The sequence below is a fragment of the Myotis nattereri genome (assembly GCF_964212035.1).
Source record: "Myotis nattereri genome assembly, chromosome: 1".
NCBI classification, from domain to species: domain Eukaryota; kingdom Metazoa; phylum Chordata; class Mammalia; order Chiroptera; family Vespertilionidae; genus Myotis; species Myotis nattereri.
Window position 1 is genome coordinate 220,123,538 of NC_138075.1, and position 20,819 is coordinate 220,144,356.

At 44.1% G+C, this 20,819-nt stretch overlaps 1 protein-coding gene across 3 annotated transcripts in view; it reads right to left on the reverse strand.

The window, feature by feature from the left end:
- SLIT2 (slit guidance ligand 2) overlaps positions 1-20,819 on the reverse strand; it is a 358,036-nt gene that overhangs the window by 53,128 nt on the left and 284,089 nt on the right. For all 3 annotated transcript variants that reach the window (XM_081083273.1, XM_081083272.1, XM_081083271.1), the window contains one exon: positions 20,526-20,689. In XM_081083273.1, the coding sequence (XP_080939399.1) occupies positions 20,526-20,689 (164 nt within the window). The remainder of the gene's footprint in view (positions 1-20,525; positions 20,690-20,819) is intronic.

Here is a 20,819-nt window from a genome sequence, read left to right on the forward strand (position 1 = left end):
TCATGGGTCCATGCTCAACCACTGAGTCATACCAGCCAGGCAAAACTTCATATCTTAATAGCATTCTCTCACCCTAGGAAGTGCCAGCCAAGTACGTATAATGTTTTTGAAGTGAAATAAAAAACAGAATAGTTCTCTGTATTAGTCAACTTTTCTATTAATAAGAAGCTTGAAATATAGAGATTCCTCTCCCTATTTAACCATTTGAAATGCATGACAGACCTGGGGATGGTGGTGTTAACAGGAAGGGGTATTGTTCACTTCTAGTGACACCTCAGCCATTAAGGGAGGCCTTGCCAATGGCCCCTTCACTTTTTCGTGGAAACCAGTATAACTAATGCAGCCTCTATATCAAATTGCAGTTGGGAAATTTCTGGGATTAACACTGAAGTGATCTTTATAGAAATTCAATTTCTCACCCCTCCCAACTTATTTATCAATTAAGGACAAAACTTTAGCTAGTCAGCATATTGCAGAAATGAATGGTGGCAGTTATTTAAAGCAGAAAGTTAAATTAATGAAATACTCCACAATAAATGACTTTGTATTTGCTAAAGTTATCACACTTAGAATCAGCGATAGGAAAGGAAATAGCTAACTGGTAATGGATTCCTTAGCTAGGCCAGAAGGAAAAAGAATCTAATCTTGAACAAAGGCATTGGATAAAGCAGCTAAGACTGCATCCGGCAAAACGGCATGTCAGCAAATGCTAGGACTGGACACGTTCATCTGGCCACTTCCCAAGACCTTGAGAAAAATTGTCTTTTTGTCTATTTCTGTGCTTTCAACCTTGTAAGGCTGTGGTTGAATAGAGGAGTTCAGGGTTGACAGTTTCTCAGTTTATTTTATGGAATGTGACATTCTTCAAAAATTATGTTTGATTATTTAAATGAGACACTAAAGGGAGGAAAAACTGGATACGTGGATACAGTTTGAAGAATTCAATAGAGTATGCAGGTGACAAAATTGCCAGGCTGACATAGTCCCTGTCGAGTTTAACACAAAGTCAATATTCATTTAATAAATACCCACTGAACAGTATCATATTAATATGTACAATATAAGTTCACTGCATTGGTTTCTGATATAGCTAATCCTGCTTAATTATTTTCTATATGGAAATTCTTACTGGAATACAAAGGGAGGTCATTGTCCCCTTGTATATGTTCAGTTTAGCTAAAGGAATAAAAATAATCAGCTTTACCACATACGCAGGCCTCTTCTGACACTTTCTTAAACCCATGAACTGTTTTGGTGACATCAAGGTGTGGAAAATAGCAAAACACTGAGTTCTCACTCCCTCAGGTTGGAAAGTTGCTACTATTTGCTTCTCCTTTAAAAAAAACTTCATTGAAAGTCAGCTTTTAATGATAATTCCTTATTTCTAGTACTCAAGTCTGAGTAAAGGTTAATTCAAAAGCTGTTTGTAATTTATATTATATAAATTCCAAATAGCAGCATCCTCTGATATGCCCAAATACTTTAACTTCCTTTCTACTTTATTTAGACTGGAATTCCACCTAACTAAACATCCTTCTTACACTGTGACTTATACATTTACATGGTTTATCTAAACCTTATTTCTCTGTTCTAATCCCTTGGAACTACAGTTGACCCTTGAATGATTCAGGGGTCAGGGGAACTGAACCCAAAGCAGCTGAACATCTGCATATAACTCTTGGTTCCCCCAAAAGGTGTTTCTCAGTAACCATGGGGATTGTTCCAGAACCTCCAGTGGATGTCAAAATGCTCAGGTACTCAAGTCCCCTATATAAAATATGCGCAGGTCAGTGAGCACAGTCTACCCTCAGACTCCCAATTGCAGACAGAAAGCACTACAGGTATTAACTGAAAAACACACACAACAACAACAAAAAACACACAAAACAAAGAAACAAACAAAACAAAACAAAAAGCCTCATGTATAAGTGGACCCATGCAGCTCAAACTCATGTTGTTCAAGGGGCAACTATGCCTTATATACGGTTTTCTCCTCTCATTCATTTTCCTACTCATGTTTTGCTTCTTTTATAAGACCATCTTTTATCTCCTGTTTGTCTTCAATTGATGATTCATGTTCTGCCCAGGACACTTTCTCTGAGATCCTCTCCTGTAAAGCTCTTATTCAAGGGAAATGACATCTTTAATCTGCTTTCCTAATAAGATGGTATCAAAGTTAAAGGAAGATGCTAAAAAAAGAGTCATAATGAAATAGTGAAGAATTTGCACAGCTCTCTAGAAACAAACCAACACTTGCAGGATTTTACAAATTTGATTAGTCTCAGGTGAAAAGAAGGTGCCCAAGGAACAGGAAGTAGAAAAGCCTTTTAGCATAATGCATAGTAACGGACAGAAAATAGGAAGTCTATCAAACCAAGTTAGTAATCTAAATTTGTCTCTTAAACGTGTAAAGTTAGGAGAATGTTGGCAGCCATTTCAATGAGTGGTTTTCAGCATTAAATGAGATGCTAATGGAAGTTTGAGTGCACACTACAATGACAGCTAGCACAGAAGCCTCAGTGAGTTCTGACTCTCTTCCCCAGACTTCCAAATAATTGGTGATGGGGGGAACATGTGTGGTTTACTGAAAAGGAGACACACAGTCTTCCTCTGCTTGTTTACCAAAATTTAACACAGACACTGGAAAATTAGAGCTTGCCATTCATTCATTCATCGCAAGTTCACTGAGTACCTTTTATCTATGTCAGGAGCTGCTCAAATTTGGACAAACTGTAAGGGCTATTATTATTAAAACCCTGGGGGAATGGAAGTGGGTGCCAAGAAATAATTATCCATTGAGCAACAACACTCGGAGTTAATAATTTTACATTTTTAAGACTGCAAGTTTGATTTGTAAATTCGGTATGGACAACCACCAGAAATAACAGTACAACCCAGAAAAACGAGAGGTTCTCTTTAAGGAATGACAGCTTGCTGCGATATAACTTGGCAATTTTCATTCTTTCCTCTTTCCCAAAGTAAACTGGTTACAAGAACTGTTAAGCCCTAACTGGTTTGGCTCAGTGGATAGAGCAGCGGTTCTCAACCTGTGGGTCGCGACCCCTTTGGCGGTCGAACGACCCTTTCACAGGGGCCACCTAAGACCATCCTGCATATCAGATATTTACATTACGATTCATAACAATAACAACATTACAGTTATGAAGTAGCGATGAAAATAATTTTATGGTTGGGTCACAACATGAGGAACTGTATTTAAAGGGCCAGAAGGTTGAGAACCACTGGGATAGAGCATCGACCTGCGTACTCAAGGGTCCCAGGTTCGATTCCGGTCAAGGGCATGTACCTTGGTTGCAGGCACATACTTAGTAGGGATTGTGCAGGAGGCAGCTGATCAATGTTTCTCTCTCATCGATGTGTCTCACTCTATCCCTCTCCCTTCCCCTCTGTAAAAAATCAATAAAATACATTAAAAAAAAGAACTCTTAAATTATTTCCAAAACATTAGCCCTCTTAATATGTGTGTTATAGAGGAAAAAAAAATCTAGCTCCAGGGATACAGGATTTACTAATGTCACTGAAATGAAAGAGGCTAGTCTAAGGACTGATTTAAGACTTGGTCTTGATTTAAGAGGGCCTTCCAGCATCAGCTATCTGGACTGGAGGTGTGTTTAGCTTAATAATTCAAAGGGAAATGAAAAGAAAGTTTGGTTAACAATTTGTCTTTGTCAGTTACTTTAATCTTTAATGGAAGAACTGCTGGACCTCAAATCCATTAAAGCTTGTAGGCAGCCTTGCTTACTTGACTCAAATCACGAGCTGCGCACCTGACACCAATACTGCCACCCACTGAGAATTGTATCTCACTTTGATTTATGGCTGAAAACTCCAGACACACATTTCTAGCTATATCCCAGAGTCTGCCTTCATTCTGATATTCCTTGGAAACATGAGTCAAATAACAAAATCGTCTAGCACTACACTTGTAAGAAGTCTAAGGTATGTCAAAGACAACTAAAAATAAAATGTAGGGGGTATTTGAGGTTGGGCACAATTTAATAAGAGGTTTTCATTTAAAACCAAATATTCTGCACTCCCCTTGCTGTTACATTATTGCATTTCTTAAGCACGAATACCAATCACATATTTTAAAATTCCATCCTTAAGTCATTCAATTATCAGATATTCATTGAGGATCTATTGTGTGAAGGATACTATGCTAAGTTTTGGGAATTAAAAGCCAAGTGAAATAGTTGAGTTTTTAAAGACATATTTGTATCAATTACAGAACACAGCTGTATGAGGATGTGGGTAATGGAAATGTATGTTTTGGAATATGTTTTAAGTTTCTGCAAGTGATCAAGGGGAATAATTCACTAAATGTGTGAGAATATGAATCTGAAGTTCAAAAGAAAAGTTATGACTAGATATTTGAAGCCATGAGGTTGAGATCAATTAACTTAATAAGGCTAAGGAGAGGACCCCACGCATGTTAATATTAAAGAGAGGTGAAAAAACAAGAGTGGTAAGAGGAGTCACCACAGGAATAAAGGCAAAGAGAATGTGCAAGAAAGAGTTGTGGCAACAACTATCTAAGACGAAAAGAGAGCAAATGAAAGTAACTAAAGAAGCCATGGAAATAGTCAAGATGGAAGTTGCTGGTATCTCTATGGTTTTATTGGAGGGGTGGAGATGGTCATGAGATAATAGGTGGTTAAAATCCCATAAATCTGCATAAAAATCCCATAAATGGTTAAAAAACAAAGGATGGGTATTACACCCCTGGAATCACCTGGCCTGGCCATTTGCTACATACACATGCATCCTTAGGCCAGTAAATGAATTTCTTGAGTTACATTTAAATGGAAAATATCAATAATTATTTTATGGAATTACTGCATCAGAGAGAATGTGAATGTATTTATTTAAGAAAAAATACTAATCATTGGTTCTCATCACTTATGAAAATAAATGTCTCTAAAATCTAGTGTTTTAAAATCTAAAATGTATAATAAAAAGTCCTTGTTTATTTTTTAGTCTGTAAAGGTATTTGTTTTATTACAATTTATTTTTAAACACACACACATATGTGATCAAGGGGAGTAATTCACTAAATGTGTGAGAATATGAATCTGAAATTATAAGAAAAGTCATGACTAGATATTTGAAGCCATGAGGTTGAGATCAATTAATTTAATAAGGCTAAGGAGAGGACCTCTCTCATGTTAATATTAAAGAGTGGTGAAAAAACAAGAGTGGTAAGAGGAGTCAGCATAGGAATAAAGGTGTGTGAGTGTGTGTGTATTGCTGATAGTATTACAGATGTTCCCCATTCCCCTTTTACTCCCCTCCCTTATTTGTTTTTTTAAAGATGGTGTTTTTGGCAAATAACTAGTACACACCTGAATATTTCTTTAGCAAGTGAGAAAATCCTAATCCTGCAAACGTAAGGTTATTTCAAAATTATAACTATGTGCTAGTAGTACCAATAAAAAACATAAAAAGTGACAAAGTTCTAACTAAAGCTACTTAAAAATGATATACTGAGTTTTTATTATTTCTAATTTGGGCTAAATTATTTAATTGCCTTCATACTTTATTTCAATCACAATAATAGAAACTAATAATTTTGAGACATAAAAGACCTCCAGCTTGTTAAAAACTCCCCCTGAAAAGAAGATGCTGTCCTTGCTGAGAAAAACAACAATATTACAATGTAATTGCTGGAAGATACAGAATTCCCCCCAGGATTCCAGAATCTAGAAGATTCTTAACATATAAAATTAGAGGAAGAGACAACCACGTGGTGGTAAAAGGTCGAACCTCATGGGATACAAAAGAGCCTCAAGTTTTCTTGACGCCTTAGCTGACCTTTACTAAAAGAGGAACTTTGACACCATATCTCTGCCTCTGTTTGAGCTCATGCTACCAGACAGAGCCCATTGGGCCTTTTCCTCTCATCTCACTCTGTTCCACTTGACTCAGAATCTCCTGATGGCCTGATTGGTCTGGTAGTGGTATCAGTTATAGTCCCATAATTGGTTGGTTTGAATATTAACATTAATATCATATATACATATATATACATATACATATACACATACACACACACCATTTTTTCCTATCACCAAATTTCCATATTGTTTTGGAGTTGTCTATTTAAATAAATCCATTGGTAAACTCTAAGCTCCATGAAGGCAGAGTTGGGTTTCATCTCTGTTTCACTTATTGTATTCTTAACACCTTAGAACTATCTATGCCTGATACATTACAGGAACTCAAATAATATTTGTTGAACGAAAGAAGGAACACATCATTCATTTGCATTAGATTCTTCACTCCTTAGCACATTCAAGGGTTTAATAAATGTATGTCACATTAAACATGAATTGTTTAGTTGTCTGTGTAGCTAAATCTTTCTGAACCAAGAGCAATACAGGGAATATTAGACATTAAAATATTTTACATCCCATGCTGACTTTCTCAATGAAAACCCGGGGAGGGCAAAAACCTCAGCCTTATTGTGAACTGCTTAATCATTCTAATTTCCTCTGATATTTGAAAGATGAGAGCAGGACCTCTGGGTTACAAAAACAAGTCATATCCATCTGTTTCCCACTCAAGAATGTTTTACAGGGTATTAATTCAATATGCTCTGATCATCTATTTCATCTCATTAGTTTCTTCCATTGTTTTTAATTTTAAAACTTTATTTAAAAAGGGAACTTGCCCTGGCTGGTTTGGCTCAGTGGATAGAGCGTCGGCCTGTGGACTGAAGAGTCCCAGGTTTGATTCCGGTCAAGGGCATGTATCTTGGTTGCGGGCACATCCCCAGTGGGGAGTGTGCAGGAGGCAGCTGATTGATGTTTCTCTCTCATCGATGTTTCTAACTCTCTATCCCTCTCCCCTCTTCTCTATAAAAAATCAATAAAATGTATTTTAAAAAAAATAAAAAAATAAAAAGGGAACTTGATAATATCCATGGACTCATGAGTTTGCTCTGCTGAAACTGTGAGATTATACCATAAAGAAAATACTCTGAAAATGTAGGATAAAAATTGTTGTGAAAAAATCAATTACTCAAGATAGTAGCCCAGTCTTTCCTAGCAGAGGAAACCCCTAAATTATATTTAATTATAGCTATGTGAACATGTCTTCAAATAAAGAATATTCCTCTTTTTGCTGTAATTGAAATTACATATTTACAAACCTTAATAGAAGTAGTATGTACTTACATGTTTTCATGAATAAAATAAAACACATTAAACTGGCATAACTACAGGAAAAGTTTCATTAAAATATAAACAATTCAAATTATAAAATACTTAAAGAGCATCATTTTATTGCTTTTAAGCACTCAGATTTCCTACACTGAATTATTCTAATTGAAAATTAGGACACTTTGCCTCCTACCAATCCATTTATTATGTTAATATGTATAGCAGCATGTGAGTGGTTCAAATTTTCATTTTCTCAATAGTGGGGGTGGAGGAGCATCTTATTTATAGTGATAATTTGTTTTGAAAATATTTTTACTGAAAACTAGGACATTAACTTCAGCGGCAAGCTCTGCAGTCAGACGGGGCTCAAATCTGGCTCCTTCACTCAGCAGCTGAGTGATTTTTAATTAAATCATCTCCCTACATTACAGTATTTTATTCTCTCAAATGTGGAAATAATTGTATCTACTATAGGAATGATGTGAAAATTAGAGATACATAGCTACATAAAACTCTCAGCACAATGCAAACTGCTCAGTACAAACTGGCTTTCGTTGTTGTCGTCACTGTTATTATTTTTAGTAGTCCTGGCAGTATGGGCAGAAATCCAATCTGAAATGTTATAAATGTTGAACTAGCCCAGAACCTTAATTATATTTAGGTATAGCAAAAGTGAGTACATCCCAAAGTCTGCTAAATGCAATTATGCTGTATTTGTTGACTTCCGAATGCCTACACTGCTGGCCAACTGGTGCACACCCATGGTGTTTGTTACCCAGCTTAGGGTAGCACCTTGAACATTATAGAATCCGTTAATTTGATAACTCAGTGAATATTAAACTAAACTGCCATAGTCCAGCTGAGAAGCCTAAGCCCTTAAATCATCTGTCAATTAACCAGTCTCAGCTCAACCGTTTCCTGGAAGCCCTGGAACCCCTCCAGCACTTGGCTCCTGCTCAGCTCTGCTCCTGCAGCTCCGCCCAGGATCACCCCGGTCCCACACTGGCCTGCTTCTCCACACAGGTGGCTTAGACACACCTGCACACTCACCCTTCACGGCCACCTGCCTTTGAGCCCTTGTAGCAACTCTTCTACCCAATATGGTAGCCACTAGCCACATGTGGCGATTTACAGTCACATTTAAATTACATAAAATTTAAAATGCACTTCCTCAGTTGCACTCGCCACATTATGTGCCCAACAACCACTATGGCTAGTGGCAACCATACAGGATATTGCAGACATAGTATATTTCCATCACTGCACAAAGTTCCATCAGGCAGATAGGCCAATATCCCCTCCCGCACATTTCCATTCACAGGGCAGTAAGTACCTGAGACTCTATATAGTCATTAACCAAATGCACAAAAAAGGTAAGTCAGTCAGATAAATCTTGAGTTAAACAGACGTGTATGTGCGTATGTATATATGTATACATGCATGTGTTTGGATTTGAGAACATTTAATCAATTAATGGGAACCAGGATGCTCTAAGGATGGAACATAAGTATGTAGCTTTTCTCAAATTTGTGTTACCATGACTTCCCCCCCCCCCAAAAAAAAAAAAATATCTCTGGCAAATTCTAAACTTTAAGAAATAGAGAGAAGCAGTAGCATTTTTCCAAATAGAGTACATGTATCCTTGAGCACAGAGAAGTGTAATAGAATTAATCTGTAGTTTCTCAACTTCCCCCACACAATCTTTCTGAAACCATTCTGCCCACATTCCTAAGAATAAGAGTTATGCCAGTTTCCCTTTCCCTTTGACAATCATCTCCACTTTACAAAGGATAGGGTACCTCTCAGCCCACCAGGAATCCGCCACAGGGCACTGCCCAAGGAAACGGAGTCACCAAAGAACAATGTAAAATACTGCAAAGGCTCTTGCAGTCAATGCACATAACCGCAGAGAGTCATTTCCAATAACATCCCTCTGTCAATAACAATATTAAAATATGGGTAAATAATTATGCTGTCCCAATCAATGGCTCAAGTATTAATGGAAATAATTCATTTAAAATAAAAAAAACTTAAAAACTCACAGATTTTTGGTGGCAGGAAACTTTTTAAAATTTTAATTATATATATATATATTTTGTAACAAAGAACGATATAATTCTCTGAGGTATTGAAAATAGAAATTCAAGGAGAAAAACGTAAGTTCAAGGAAAAAGAAAAAAGAAGAATCTTGTTTTTGTCTTTTTAAAAAAATATATTTTTATTGTTTTCAGAGAAAAAGGGAGAGGGAGAGAGATAGAAACATTAATGATGAGAGAGAATCATTGATCAGCTGCCTCCTGCAAACCCATAACCCGGGCATGTGCCCTTGACCGGAATTGAACCTGGGACCCTTCAGCCAACACTTTATCCACTGAATCAAACCGGCAAGGGCTTGTTTTTGTCTTTTAAAATTAGCTGTTACATTAGATTCCACCAAATACATTTAAAAGAGTAATGGCAGAATTTTTTTTAAAAGTCAAACATAGTGCACTGCAAATGACATATTTTGCAACCATTTATAGTTATGGAAAAAAGCATTAGATGCCAAGTTAAAAATGTTTGTAGGGAACATAGGTTTTGAAAATTCCTTCTTTAATCAATAAATCATGGAGAGTGCCTCATCATGTTTGTTGGTCTTTTGAAGAGTTATAATAGAATTAGTGGTTAACCTATGTTGGGTGCTTTCTGTGTGTAAGGTAACGTGTTTTACATATATATTTAATTCAACTAATCCTTTCCCCCAACTATATGGAGGGATAATTGACAAATATAATGGCATATATTTAATGTGTACAATGTGATGATGAAATATAATGAATATTGTGGAATTAAGATAATTAACACATCTGTAACTTTGCATAGTTAACATTTTTGTGTGTGGTGAAATTGCTCAAGATCCACTCAGCAACTTTCAAGTATACAACATTGTATTATTATTATTATTATTTTTTTCTCAGAGAGGAAGTTGAGAGGGAGAGAGAAACATCAATGATGAGAGAAAATCATTGATAGGCAGCCTCCTGCATGTCCCCAACTAGGGGTTAAGACTGCATGTGCCCTGACACATGCCCTGATCAGAATTGAACCATGACCTCCTGGTTCATAGGTAGACACTCAACCATTGAGCTACACTAGCCAGGCCAACATTGTATTATTAACTACTGTGATCGTACTGAACATTCCATCCTCTCAACTTATTCTTCTTATAACTGAAAGTTTGAAGCCTTTGACCTATAGCTCCCCATTTTCCCTTTCCTGCAGCCCCTGGTAACCACCATTTATTCTTTCTTTCTATAAAATTGGCTTTCTTAAATTAAAGATTCCACATGTAATGATTTATCTAGTGTTAACAAAGCTCTTTTGGGTAGGTACTGCCATTGCCTCTGCTCACACAGGATAAAACTGAGGCAGAGTGTAGCTAACGGCTCCCTAACTGCTGCAAAGTGGACCTGGTTCAGCCCAGAATAGGTCAGCCGGGCCTCAGCTCTCACACTGTGACCCACTGCACACTATAACCCACTGTGACCCAATGTTCACTATGACCTACTGCAACCCCCTGTGCACTATGGCCCACTGTGAACCATGCACACTAAGACCCATTGTGACCCATGCACACTAAGACCCATTGTGACCCATGCACACTAAGACCCACTGTGACCCAATGTACACTATGACCCATTGTGACACAATGTACACTATGACCTACTGCAACCCCCTGTGCACTATGGCCTACTGTGACCCATTGTGACCCACTGCACACTATGACCCACTGTGACCCAATGTACACTATGACCTACTGCAACCCCCTGTGCACTATGGCCTACAGTGACCCATTGTGACCCACTGCACACTATGACCCACTGTGACCCAATGTACACTATGACCTACTGCAACCCCCTGTGCACTATGGCCTACTGTGACCCATTGTGACCCACTGCACACTATGACCCACTGTGACCCAATGTACACTATGACCCACTGTGACCCAATGTACACAATGACCCACTGTGACCCAATGTACACTATGACCCACTGTGACACAATGTACACTATGACCCACTGTGACCCAATGTACACTATGACCCACTGTGACCCAATGTACACTATGACCTACTGCAACCCCCTGTGCACTATGGCCTACTGTGACCCATGCACACTAAGACCCATTGTGACCCATGCACACTAAGACCCAATGTGACCCATGCACACTAAGACCCAATGTGACCCATGCACACTAAGGCCCATTGTGACCCATGTACACTAAGGCCCACTGTGACCCATGCACACTAAGGCCCATTGTGACCCATGCACACTATGACCCACTGTGACCCATGCACACTAAGGCCCACTGTGACCCATGCACACTAAGGCCCACTGTGACCCATGTACACTAAGGCCCACTGTGACCCATGCACACTAAGGCCCATTGTGACCCATGCACACTAAGGCCCACTGTGACCCATGCACACTAAGGCCCATTGTGACCCATGCACACTATGACCCACTGTGACCCATGCACACTAAGACCCACTGTGACCCATGCACACTAAGACCCATTGTGACCCATGCACACTATGACCCATTGTGACCCATGCACACTAAGACCCATGGTGACCCATGCACACTAAGACCCATGGTGACCCATGCACACTAAGGCCCATGGTGACCCATGCACACTAAGGCCCACTGTGACCCACTGCACACTAAGGCCCACTGTGACCCATGCACACTAAGACTCACTGTGACCTATGCACACTAAGGCCCACTGTGACCCATGCACACTAAGGCCCACTGTGACCCATGCACACTAAGGCCCACTGTGACCCATGCACACTAAGACCCATTGTGACCCATGCACACTAAGACCCATGGTGACCCATGCACACTAAGGCCCATGGTGACCCATGCACACTAAGGCCCATGGTGACCCATGCACACTAAGACCCATGGTGACCCATGCACACTAAGGCCCATGGTGACCCATGCACACTAAGGCCCATGGTGACCCATGCACACTAAGGCCCACTGTGACCCACTGCACACTAAGGCCCACTGTGACCCATGCACACTAAGACTCACTGTGACCTATGCACACTAAGGCCCACTGTGACCCATGCACACTAAGGCCCACTGTGACCCATGCACACTAAGACCCACTGTGACCCATGCACACTAAGGCCCACTGTGACCCATGCACACTAAGGCCCACTGTGACCCATGCACACTAAGGCCCACTGTGACCCATGCACACTAAGGCCCACTGTGACCCATGCACACTAAGGCCCACTGTGACCCATGCACACTAAGGCCCACTGTGACCCATGCACACTAAGACCCATTGTGACCCATGCACACTAAGACCCATGGTGACCCATGCACACTAAGGCCCATGGTGACCCATGCACACTAAGGCCCATGGTGACCCATGCACACTAAGACCCATGGTGACCCATGCACACTAAGGCCCATGGTGACCCATGCACACTAAGGCCCATGGTGACCCATGCACACTAAGGCCCACTGTGACCCATGCACACTAAGGCCCACTGTGACCTATGCACACTAAGGCCCACTGTGACCCATGCACACTAAGGCCCACTGTGACCCATGCACACTAAGGCCCATGGTGACCCATGCACACTAAGGCCCATGGTGACCCATGCACACTAAGGCCCACTGTGACCCATGCACACTAAGACTCACTGTGACCTATGCACACTAAGGCCCACTGTGACCCATGCACACTAAGGCCCACTGTGACCCATGCACACTAAGGCCCACTGTGACCCATGCACACTAAGGCCCACTGTGACCCATGCACACTAAGGCCCATTGTGACCCATGCACACTAAGGCCCACTGTGACCCATGCACACTAAGGCCCATTGTGACCCATGCACACTAAGACCCACTGTGACCCATGCACACTAAGGCCCACTGTGACCCATGCACACTAAGGCCCACTGTGACCCATGCACACTAAGGCCCACTGTGACCCATGCACACTAAGGCCCACTGTGACCCATGCACACTAAGGCCCACTGTGACCCATGCACACTAAGACCCACTGTGACCCATGCACACTAAGGCCCACTGTGACCCATGCACACTAAGACCCACTGTGACCCATGCACACTAAGGCCCACTGTGACCCATGCACACTAAGACCCACTGTGACCCACTGCACACTAAGGCCCACTGTGACCCATGCACACTAAGACCCAATGTGACCCATGCACACTAAGGCCCATTGTGACCCATGCACACTAAGACCCACTGTGACCCATGCACACTAAGGCCCATTGTGACCCATGCACACTAAGGCCCACTGTGACCCATGCACACTAAGACCCATTGTGACCCATGCACACTAAGGCCCATTGTGACCCATGCACACTAAGGCCCACTGTGACCCATGCACACTAAGACCCATTGTGACCCATGCACACTAAGGCCCATTGTGACCCATGCACACTAAGAGCCAATGTGACCCATGCACACTAAGGCCCACTGTGACCCATGCACACTAAGACCCACTGTGACCCATGCACACTAAGGCCCATTGTGACCCATGCACACTAAGGCCCACTGTGACCCATGCACACTAAGACCCATTGTGACCCATGCACACTAAGGCCCATTGTGACCCATGCACACTAAGGCCCACTGTGACCCACTGCACACTAAGACCCACTGTGACCCATGCACACTAGGACCCATTGTGACCCATGCACACTAAGGCCCATTGTGACCCATGCACACTAAGGCCCACTGTGACCCATGCACACTAAGACCCATTGTGACCCATGCACACTAAGGCCCATTGTGACCCATGCACACTAAGGCCCACTGTGACCCACTGCACACTAAGACCCACTGTGACCCATGCACACTAGGACCCATTGTGACCCATGCACACTAAGGCCCACTGTGACCCATGCACACTAAGGCCCATTGTGACCCATGCACACTAAGGCCCACTGTGACCCATGCACACTAAGGCCCATTGTGACCCATGCACACTAAGACCCACTGTGACCCATGCACACTAAGGCCCATTGTGACCCATGCACACTAAGACCCACTGTGACCCACTGCACACTAAGGCCCACTGTGACCCATGCACACTAAGACCCATTGTGACCCATGCACACTAAGGCCCATTGTGACCCATGCACACTAAGGCCCATTGTGACCCATGCACACTAAGGCCCATTGTGACCCATGCACACTAAGGCCCACTGTGACCCATGTACACTATGACCCACTGTGACCCATGCACACTAAGACCCACTGTGACCCATGCACACTATGACCCACTGTGACCCATGCACACTAAGGCCCATTGTGACCCATGCACACTAAGACCCATTGTGACCCATGCACACTAAGGCCCATTGTGACCCATGCACACTAAGACCCAATGTGACCCATGCACACTAAGACCCATTGTGACCCATGCACACTAAGGCCCACTGTGACCCATGCACACTAAGGCCCACTGTGACCCATGCACACTAAGGCCCATTGTGACCCATGCACACTAAGGCCCACTGTGACCCATGCACACTAAGGCCCACTGTGACCCATGCACACTAAGGCCCACTGTGACCCATGTACACTATGACCCACTGTGACCCATGCACACTAAGACCCACTGTGACCCATGCACACTATGACCCACTGTGACCCATGCACACTAAGGCCCATTGTGACCCATGCACACTAAGACCCATTGTGACCCATGCACACTAAGGCCCATTGTGACCCATGCACACTAAGACCCAATGTGACCCATGCACACTAAGACCCACTGTGACCCATGCACACTAAGGCCCATTGTGACCCATGCACACTAAGGCCCACTGTGACCCATGCACACTAAGACCCATTGTGACCCATGCACACTAAGGCCCATTGTGACCCATGCACACTAAGGCCCATTGTGACCCATGCACACTAAGGCCCACTGTGACCCATGCACACTAAGACCCATTGTGACCCATGCACACTAAGGCCCACTGTGACCCATGCACACTAAGGCCCATTGTGACCCATGCACACTAAGGCCCAATGTGACCCATGCACACTAAGACCCACTGTGACCCATGCACACTAAGACCCAATGTGACCCATGCACACTAAGGCCCACTGTGACCCATGCACACTAAGGCCCACTGTGACCCATGCACACTAAGGCCCATTGTGACCCATGCACACTAAGGCCCAATGTGACCCATGCACACTAAGACCCACTGTGACCCATGCACACTAAGACCCAATGTGACCCATGCACACTAAGGCCCACTGTGACCCATGCACACTAAGGCCCATTGTGACCCATGCACACTAAGGCCCATTGTGACCCATGCACACTAAGACCCAATGTGACCCATGCACACTAAGGCCCATTGTGACCCATGCACACTAAGGCCCATTGTGACCCATGCACACTAAGACCCATTGTGACCCATGCACACTAAGGCCCATTGTGACCCATGCACACTAAGACCCAATGTGACCCATGCACACTAAGACCCACTGTGACCCATGCACACTAAGGCCCATTGTGACCCATGCACACTAAGACCCAATGTGACCCATGCACACTAAGACCCATGGTGACCCATGCACACTAAGGCCCATGGTGACCCATGCACACTAAGGCCCACTGTGACCCATGCACACTAAGACCCACTGTGACCCATGCACACTAAGACCCATTGTGACCCATGCACACTAAGGCCCATTGTGACCCATGCACACTAAGACCCACTGTGACCCATGCACACTAAGGCCCATTGTGACCCATGCACACTAAGACCCACTGTGACCCATGCACACTAAGGCCCATTGTGACCCATGCACACTAAGACCCATTGTGACCCATGCACACTAAGACCCAATGTGACCCATGCACATAAAGACCCAATGTGACCCATGCACACTAAGACCCACTGTGACCCATGCACACTAAGACTCACTGTGACCCATGCACACTAAGACCCACTGTGACCCATGCACACTAAGGCCCATTGTGACCCATGCACACTAAGACCCATTGTGACCCATGCACACTAAGACCCATTGTGACCCATGCACACTAAGACCCATTGTGACCCATGCACACTAAGGCCCACTGTGACCCATGCACACTAAGGCCCATTGTGACCCATGCACACTAAGGCCCACTGTGACCCATGCACACTATGACTCACTGTGACCCATGCACACTAAGGCCCAATGTGACCCATGCACACTAAGGCCCATTGTGACCCATGCACACTAAGGCCCACTGTGACCCATGCACACTATGACTCACTGTGACCCATGCACACTAAGGCCCAATGTGACCCATGCACACTATGACTCACTGTGACCCATGCACACTAAGGCCCACTGTGACCCACTGCACACTAAGACCCATTGTGACCCATGCACACTATGACTCACTATGACCCATGCACACTAAGGCCCACTGTGACCCATGCACACTAAGACCCACTGTGACCCATGCACACTAAGGCCCATTGTGACCCATGCACACTAAGGCCCACTGTGACCCATGCACACTAAGGCCCACTGTGACCCATGCACACTAAGGCCCACTGTGACCCATGCACACTAAGGCCCACTGTGACCCATGCACACTAAGGCCCAATGTGACCCATGCACACTAAGACCCACTGTGACCCATGCACACTAAGACCCACTGTGACCCATGCACACTAAGACCCACTGTGACCCATGCACACTAAGACCCACTGTGACCCATGCACACTAAGGCCCACTGTGACCCATGCACACTAAGACCCACTGTGACCCATGCACACTAAGGCCCATTGTGACCCATGCACACTAAGGCCCACTGTGACCCATGCACACTAAGACCCACTGTGACCCATGCACACTAAGGCCCACTGTGACCCATGCACACTAAGGCCCACTGTGACCCATGCACACTAAGGCCCACTGTGACCCATGCACACTAAGGCCCATTGTGACCCATGCACACTAAGGCCCATTGTGACCCATGCACACTAAGGCCCATTGTGACCCATGCACACTAAGACCCACTGTGACCCATGCACACTAAGACCCACTGTGACCCATGCACACTAAGACCCACTGTGACCCATGCACACTAAGACCCACTGTGACCCATGCACACTAAGGCCCATTGTGACCCATGCACACTAAGGCCCACTGTGACCCATGCACACTAAGGCCCACTGTGACCCATGCACACTAAGACCCACTGTGACCCATGCACACTAAGACCCACTGTGACCCATGCACACTAAGGCCCACTGTGACCCATGCACACTAAGACCCACTGTGACCCATGCACACTAAGGCCCATTGTGACCCATGCACACTAAGACCCACTGTGACCCATGCACACTAAGACCCACTGTGACCCATGCACACTAAGGCCCATTGTGACCCATGCACACTAAGACCCACTGTGACCCATGCACACTAAGGCCCACTGTGACCCATGCACACTAAGGCCCACTGTGACCCATGCACACTAGGACCCATTGTGACCCATGCACACTAAGACCCACTGTGACCCATGCACACTAAGGCCCACTGTGACCCATGCACACTAAGGCCCAATGTGACCCATGCACACTAAGACTCACTGTGACCCATGCACACTAAGACCCACTGTGACCCATGCACACTAAGGCCCACTGTGACCCATGCACACTAAGGCCCAATGTGACCCATGCACACTAAGACCCACTGTGACCCATGCACACTAAGACCCACTGTGACCCATGCACACTAAGGCCCAATGTGACCCACTGCACACTAAGGCCCACTGTGACCCATGCACACTAAGACCCATTGTGACCCATGCACACTAAGACCCACTGTGACCCATGCACACTAAGACCCATTGTGACCCATGCACACTAAGGCCCATTGTGACCCATGCACACTAAGACCCACTGTGACCCATGCACACTAAGACCCATTGTGACCCATGCACACTAAGGCCCATTGTGACCCATGCACACTAAGGCCCACTGTGACCCATGCACACTAAGACCCACTGTGACCCATGCACACTAAGGCCCATTGTGACCTATGCAGACTAAGGCCCATTGTGACCCATGCACACTAAGGCCCACTGTGACCCATGCACACTAAGGCCCACTGTGACCCATGCACACTAAGGCCCATTGTGACCTATGCAGACTAAGGCCCATTGTGACCCATGCACACTAAGGCCCATTGTGACCCATGCACACTAAGGCCCACTGTGACCCATGCACACTAAGGCCCATTGTGACCTATGCACACTAAGACCCACTGTGACCCATGCACACTAAGGCCCATTGTGACCCATGCACACTAAGACCCACTGTGACCCATGCACACTAAGACCCACTGTGACCCATGCACACTAAGACCCATTGTGACCCATGCACACTAAGAACCACTGTGACCCATGCACACTAAGGCCCACTGTGACCCATGCACACTAAGGCCCATTGTGACCCATGCACACTAAGGCCCACTGTGACCCATGCACACTAAGGCCCATTGTGACCCATGCACACTAAGGCCCATTGTGACCCATGCACACTAAGAACCACTGTGACCCATGCACACTAAGAACCACTGTGACCCATGCACACTAAGAACCACTGTGACCCATGCACACTAAGACCCAATGTGACCCATGCACACTAAGGCCCATTGTGACCCATGCACACTAAGGCCCATTGTGACCCATGCACACTAAGACCCACTGTGACCCATGCACACTAAGGCCCACTGTGACCCATGCACACTAAGGCCCATTGTGACCCATGCACACTAAGACCCACTGTGACCCATGCACACTAAGGCCCACTGTGACCCATGCACACTAAGGCCCACTGTGACCCATGCACACTAAGGCCCATTGTGACCCATGCACACTAAGACCCATTGTGACCCATGCACACTATGACCTACTGTGATCCCCTGCACACTATGACTCACTGTGACCCATTGTACACAGTGACCCCCTGTGCACTATGGCCTACTGTGACCCATGCACACTAAGACCCATTGTGACCCAAAGTACACTATGACCTACTTAGATACATTTTTCTCACCTAAAGGTACAAATGTTAGAAGCTTATATTTTCAGCTAGGTTTTCCAGCCTTGGAAGGCAAGAACATAACACGAACATCTGTATGTTCCATGATACCTAGGGTTTAGTTTTACACATAAAACATGTTTAATAAACATTTACTGATTATACATTTAAAATTTTCAAGAATTTCTCTCCTCCATCTAGTAATGATGAGTGGCTCGCTTGAAAATCTACAAATTAAGATTGACAGTAACCTTCTATCCCATCTTTGGTAAGGAATCTAAATCCATGCATTTGAGCCCGGCCAGCATGGTCAATGGATGAGTGTCGATCTATGAACCAGGAGGTCACAGTTTGATTCCTGGTCAGGGCATATGCCCAGGTTGTGGGCTCCATCCCCAGTGTGGGCCATGCAGGAGGCAACCGATCAATGATTCTCTCCCATCATTGATGTTTCTATCTCTCTTTCCCTCTCCCTTCCTCTCTGAAATCAATAAAAATATATTTAAAAATAAATAAAAATAAACCCATGCATTTGACTAGAAAACATGGAAAAATATACAAAACAAGTTTAGTAATGTTTATATCTAGGTATTGGGATTTAGTTTTTGCAGAAATGAAACATTTCTTATTGTTTACAATTTATTCTTTAGATTTTTCTATGTTGGGTATATACTATTCTTGTAATAATAGAAAAAAATATTTGTTAATAAGATGCTATTGCAAATTCACAAATACATAAAACAAAGGGGAAACCAGGGACATAAGGAAGGAAGGAAGCCACAGCCATATTATACCAGGAAGAGGGCAGCACGAGAGGCCAGAGGGGAGGTTCGGCCTGACACCGGGGGGCTCATCTCCTTACCTGGCATCAGGAAGCCACAGGGCCCTGGCAGCCCTGGGAGCGGGGCACACGTTCAGACAAAGCAAAAGCAAAACATGTCACTTGTGAAAGGCTATGAGAGGAATTTCCAGAAATTGTGCACTCTTCACTTCTTCATGCAATTTAAAGAAAACTTCGTAATTTCCAATGGACTATTTCTGCAATTTATTTGAAAAGCCTAATTCTTTACTTGGGTGCCTCAGATAACTGCTCTGTCTTGCCCACACGTGGGTGGAAACAGTAGTTACTGGGGCTTTTCAGTGATACCTTTAAAAATCTAGCAGCAAATGGTATTTTTTTTTCTTTTGAAATAAACATGGCAAATTTTATTTACAGAAATAAAAATGATTAAATACCATACCTTGACATGTGAATTTTTTGGACGGAGTTGTGAGTAACAGTTTATCCGCCATTTCTCCAGGTCCGGCGCAGCGGGCAATACCTGGTTCTTTATATTCTGACTTCACCCACTCAGATAACCACTGCATGTTACAGTCACAGTAAAGAGGGTTGGCTCCAATTGCTCTGAAAAACACCACACACACACACACACACACACACACACACACACACACACGTATTATTTCCTAAGGGAACATAAAGTGATGCTCAGTAGAAATTCCCTATAGATTTACTGGCAAAAACAACTTAGAAG